Raw genomic sequence first — 6,000 nt, 5'->3', positions numbered from 1 at the left:
TTGTTGTTGGGTTTTTTTAATAAAGAGTTGGGAAATGGTCCTACGGTAATCCAACACAGACCACACAAGATCAAGGAGTAGGTCAGGGGTACAAAGGGATGAAGCGCCAAAAGTGGATCTGTTTCTGTAAGTGGGGGACCTAACATTAATTTAAGAGGCAAATGTTATAATGAAATAAAAAATCTTCTATTATTTTTCCTTTCTGGTCTGTAGGTTTGTCTCTCCAAAGGGTGCTGTGGTCATTAATAAGTAAGTCAAAAAAAGTCGGAAAGATAATGACGATTGATGTTTGACTTGAGTAGGAGAAGAGCAAACCACGCCAGAGCACTTGCCAACCACCCACACACATTAATTTATTTACACAAGCCCATTGTTTTTATCAGAGGGAATGAAACAGAATAGACTTTTGACCGATGTTCTCTTGATTTTACAGAATCTTCACAAGGACAGCGTCCAATTATTACTTAGAAAACTTCTTTTTCTTTTTTTTTTTTTGTTTTTGTAAAGTGTTTTACGGCGCTCGCAACTGCATAGGTCTTATGAGCGCGCGGGACACACCTAATATTTTCAGTTGGTGGGAGATTTTGAATTTTGCCCGCGTGGCGGGCGAAGCCTACTCTTATCGATTTTAGACCACCAAGGAATCTTTAACGTGCGCAACTTGCACACGGGCCCTCCGAGATTTTTCGCCCTTGTCCGAGAAGGCTAGGTATAGATCTTTCCTACCAGAAGATCAGGGGTGTGGCAGAAAGACAGCAGTAAGGAGGAGCCAATGAGTAACAGTAGAAAGCCTGCAGAAAGAGTCAGGAGCCCAGAGGAGGGGGCAAAGTAGGTGAGGGGGTGGGGGCAGAAAGTGAAAATGAAAGCAGACAACAGAACATTGCTAGAGAACAGGAAAGGAGGTGAAAGGAGACAATTTTAGAGAAGAAAATTTTTTTGGTCGCTACCCGGATTCGAACCCGGGACCTTTGAATGAGAGGCCAACACCTTAACCTCTAGGCCATGAGAGCCCCCCCTTCTTTTTCTAAGTTGACAGCAATTTCCAAACAACAACCGAATCATTTTGTTTTCTTCATAACTCGTTTCACTGGAATAACTCTCAAAACAACGAAATTTTACATTATAACATACAGACACACAAAGCCAAATCAGCGTGACCTGGAAATCTTTTGTACGAATTTCGCTATGTATTTGTTTTAAGTTTTAAAATTATTACATTACATATTTGTTTAAAATTTGGGACTTGATCATCAGTTTGCTATATAGGCTACTATATATATATATAGATCTAAGCACATTCCCTGGTAGGTGCTCACTATGTGCTATATTATGTGTGCTGAACAATTGTATGGAACAATTGGAAGCGGTATATTTTGGCCTCAAAACAAAGAAAAACAAAACAATCATGACCATAATAAAAACAAATTATAATGAAAGTAATAACTGTAAAAAAGCAATAAAAGTAAAAATGATAATAATAAAAACCAGTAATCTGGGGTAGTCTCAAAATAGCACAAACTTTTGCTGCAAAACTGAAAACCTCAGCATGACAGACTGTTTTTTAATCTTTAAAAATGTAGGTGTCTTTACATCCTCATAACTATAACTTCATAACACAGATCATTTAGAAGGCAAGCTTCTGACCCTGCTTGTCAGGGTCAACCCGAGCTTAGAGCAACATCCCACCAGAAAGAACAAGATACTTGATAAAAATGTCCCTCTGGTCGGGACGCGAACTCGAGTTTCCTTTAAGGGACAGCAAAAGTACCTACCCGCTACACCATAGACACTGGTCATATTACATGTATATACATACACATAGATATATTTTTTAAAATAAATATCCATACAGTTGAGGCCACTTAAACAGAAATCAGCAGGACCCCTAGATTTTCTCCGGTTTAGCTGGGTAAAGTCACAAATTAGCAAAGACAGCACACATGATAGACTTGGCATGACAGACGACGTGGTAAGTCAAGATGAAGAAGAAAATGGGTAGGGCAAATTAACCATTTACAGATAGGAAGGAGCAGAATGATCATAATTTACCAGAAGCCAGATCAGCACTAAAGAAACACTGACAAACAAGCAGACAGAGCAAACCACAAGAACACAGAATCCCCACAAACCATGAAAAAAGTCACAACAGACAAAGGTTTATGCAATTATTATAGACCAAGACCTTTAATGATCAATTTTCTTAAATGCAAAGATGACCAACAACATTAATCTGTGAAGCAGTCGATAAACACACAAAACGCTTATCCATCTATCTACACAATGATATCCCAGACCAAAGTCTGCTTCAATCCATCCCATAAGGATCAAACAAGTCAGTATGGAATACCGCCAATGTCCTCCCAGTCCCAGAGATAAACTCCTAATCACATCCTGTTGGGTGCAATTAAAAGCGTCCAACTATGATACCACAGACATCACACAGTCTTGCAAAGATACAAACGTCAAATTGGTCAAATTTGTTATTGATGCCCCAAGCATTACTAATATATATACAAAAATGAAACGAAAATGAGATGTACATATATACACATGCACACACATACTAGATACCAACAAGCACACATACATATTACATAATTATTATCCACTCACACGCACAACATATGTACAAGAAATGCATAATTATAAACGCACTCTACATGGTCAGTTACTGCCGTCAGTATCCAGTAAACAAGCTCACTGACACAGTCTGATGGACAAACTTTCACCCTACCAAGGCACAACTTAGGTCGTCTTATCAAAGGCAGAGTGACATACCGTTCGGATGTTGCCTTTCTCCAAGTTCATAATACACTAAATGATAATTTATCCCAGCGTCAGTCATTCATACGGACACCTTCTTACAAAAAGCCCATACTGCCATACAAATATACAATGCACAGTTCGGCATTTTTCATAAGTGCTTTACTTCATAAATCTTCAATAAAAATCATCTCTTTCTATCTTTTAACTGTGATGTTTTACACTTTCATTGACACAATTTATCACTCAGAAGACCGACTGCTTCAACCTTGTCCGTCACAATCACAGCCAACCTAGGCTGAGTAAGACACCACATTTCAATAGATGCTAGGTGATTTTCAACACACGAAAAAGCTAATCCATACAGGAATCGAACTCACATCCTCTCTGTGTGACAGTGAAGAGCCAAACTGCTACACCACAGACGCCAGTTAGAATGACAATGATTATGTCCAAATATGTGTCACGACACGGTGGAATTAGGTGCTTGTCAATTTCTGGGGATGTGGAGTTATTGGTACCATCTTAAAGCTTCTTTAATTATAGTCTATCTTTCTATGAAAAAAATACCCATCTATCTTGAATAGAAGTCGAGATATTTATCATTGAGGGAGGAGACGGTCACTTGATTTCAAAGGTGAAATTAGTGAGAAAATGGCCACTAAAGATTGGTAACATCCATAGAATGAGATTCTTGGAAACTGAAAAATTACATTTTCGTGTCTTTAACTCTTTAACCATCTCTGAACGTTGGCACCGTCCGGAAGCTGAGGTCCATAACCATGGCTGGACGGTGACGGTACACCATCTGATGTGAAGTTAATATGTTACAGTCCAAATATAAAAAAAGACGACCTAACAAGACTTTAGTTTGACCCGAAAGTCAAAGATTAATAAATTCTACCTCTTGGTGACGCTTTGTCGATCAGTTTGAACGAGGTGAAGTGATCTTTGCCAAACATCGCTTTTGAAATAGCGGACCGTTCAGCAAGACGATACACTGCTAAACAAGCACTTAATTTATTTCAATCAATCAGGACAAGTGATTCTAGCAGCTCTGAAGACGATGACGGTGAGTTTGTGATTGATGAAAGAGGTGATAAACCAGGACCCTCGACTTGTAGACCCACGCGGACAAGGAGAAGAAGAGATTCTAATAGTAGTAGCGATTTAGACACAGACCCTGAATAAGCTTATCCTGTGGGGGCGTAGCCCCAGCCTGGTCCCAGCAAAGCAAAGAGAAGGAAGAAAGCAAATGTACAAGATAGATTTAATTGGAATGTCCTGACACCAGGATGCAAACAACACACGAAGGGTTCCAATTTGGTGATGAGAACGAAAAACTGACGAGAATGTGGTGTCAACGCAGACCTCAACGCCAACTCAACGGAGTTAGACTGCTTTGCATCCCTGTTCACAGATGACATAGCCGACCACCTCATCAAAGGAACGAACGACAATGCAAAGACAGTCATGACGAAGAACAATCCAGCCAAACGTAATTCCTGCCTCAAGAACATTAAGCCTGTGAGCCTATACGAACTTCGGAAGTTCATTACTATCATGACAGCAATAGGACTCGATAATCGTCCTGAATTGACGGACTACTTTTTTTCAAGAATATTTTTCAACACCCCAGCGTATGGGCAGACCTTTTCGCGTGTGAGGTTTGAAACACTGCACTCAACCATTCCTCATGGTGGCGCTCCGCACAGTGAAGGGAAACAGGAGATTGAGCCCTTCATCAAACTTCTTGTCAAGAAATATGCCTTTGCCAGTTTATCAGGACTTTCCAGGGACAGAGCTACAACGATTTTGAATGAGGGACTCTCCTATGAGTTCAGCAGAACATTTGGCATCCTGTTCCAAAACATCAAGCTGCATTTGTTTCATGTCTGCCAGAAATTTCTCAGAAGTGGAAAGCCTCCACAGAACTCATATTATACCAGTAGTGACAGGTTGAACCCTAGGAGGGAGTGACGGGCGCGGGGGGTGGGCTATAGGGTCCACATCCCAGCAACAGATTCCTGCGGGTGAAATGAAGTCCCAAGACAGTGGTGTGTTTCGTGGAGAAGGTGGCCAAAAGAAGAGATGGACTGTCATTGCTGGGGGGGAAAAAGAAACAAATCATTTGCTAGGAATGAAGACAAAAAAGTGGGAAAGCAATTAAGAACTATCAGCTGTACCATTTACCTCTCACAAGAATTGAAAAAAAAAACCAATTTGATGCTACCGACCAATTTGATACTACCGACCAATTTGAAAATTTAAAAAGAAGTTTACTTCTTTTTAACAGGATGAGCATATTAATACCACAGAAAAGCTCAAGAGCAAAATGTTATGTACAAGTGCCAACTGAATATAAGCATTCAATTTCTTTACAATCACTCAAATGCTGAAAAATTTTGTGTTGCTGGGTCCTATTTCAAGCCATTGTAGAGGTAATAGCCTCTAACTACCAGCTAGACCTGGTAGTAGTAGTAGTAGTATAAGGTTTTACGGCGCTCGCAACTGCTAAGGTCATATGAGCGCGCGAAACACAAGTTGTTCGTCTCTGCGAAAGTTCACTTCACGGCTGGTAACTAATTTACTTTAAAATGCTAAAAAGTTAAAATATTCAAATTCGGTGTAAATACATTTGTGATCTAAAACAACTTTTAAGTAACAATAAAAATTTTAAATAATATCAGATTCACTTTACAACTCGCCATAAAGGCCAATGGCCTTTATAAAATTTAAAATTCTGCTGGGAACAACGACGGAGAAAATATCCTGCAATTTCTTGCATTTATAATATTTCCTAGACCTGGTCCACAGACTTTAAAAGAGATAGTCAGCTCAAAGTGTGGGAGGAAGAGAAGTCCTAGACTTACACTGAGATGTTACTGGGCACTGTCGTGTCTGCCTCCGTGTCCTGCTCCGCCAGAACCTTCTGGATGTCCCACACTTTCAGACTGTTATCCAGGCCACCTGTGGAACAAACGCAATCGGTCGTGACACTGACAGACATAACTTTTCTTTTTTTCTTTTCCTTTTTCAAAATCCAGAGTCCATACCTGTAAAATATTACACCATCCCACTAGTAAATCATGATATAAATTACTTTGCAGCTACTTCCGTCTTTTACAGATTAACTTACAGTACTACCTAAGGTTTTGAAAAGGAAAGGTTACCTTGCAGACAAGGATCTGTTGCTAACACTACCCTATTTCTTGTGAGCCCACGAACTATTGTGTT

The 6,000-nt window shown here is 39.8% G+C and overlaps 1 protein-coding gene across 1 annotated transcript in view; it reads right to left on the bottom strand.

The window, feature by feature from the left end:
• Window positions 1–2,156: 2,156 nt before the first annotated feature.
• LOC101847206 (transcription initiation factor TFIID subunit 5) overlaps window positions 2,157–6,000 on the bottom strand; it is a 41,803-nt gene continuing 37,959 nt past the window's right edge. Inside the window, exons 18-19 of the mRNA XM_005104889.3 lie at window positions 5,637–5,733; window positions 2,157–4,868 (exon numbers count right to left, since the gene is read on the bottom strand). Coding sequence (XP_005104946.1) covers window positions 4,730–4,868; window positions 5,637–5,733 — 236 coding nt within the window. The 3' untranslated portion in view covers window positions 2,157–4,729. The remainder of the gene's footprint in view (window positions 4,869–5,636; window positions 5,734–6,000) is intronic.

The sequence above is a fragment of the Aplysia californica genome, unplaced genomic scaffold (genome assembly GCF_000002075.1).
Source record: "Aplysia californica isolate F4 #8 unplaced genomic scaffold, AplCal3.0 scaffold00440, whole genome shotgun sequence".
Classification (NCBI taxonomy): domain Eukaryota; kingdom Metazoa; phylum Mollusca; class Gastropoda; order Aplysiida; family Aplysiidae; genus Aplysia; species Aplysia californica.
The sequence above is the reverse complement of the archived record's forward strand: the minus strand, read 5'-3'. Positions and strand labels throughout refer to the sequence as shown.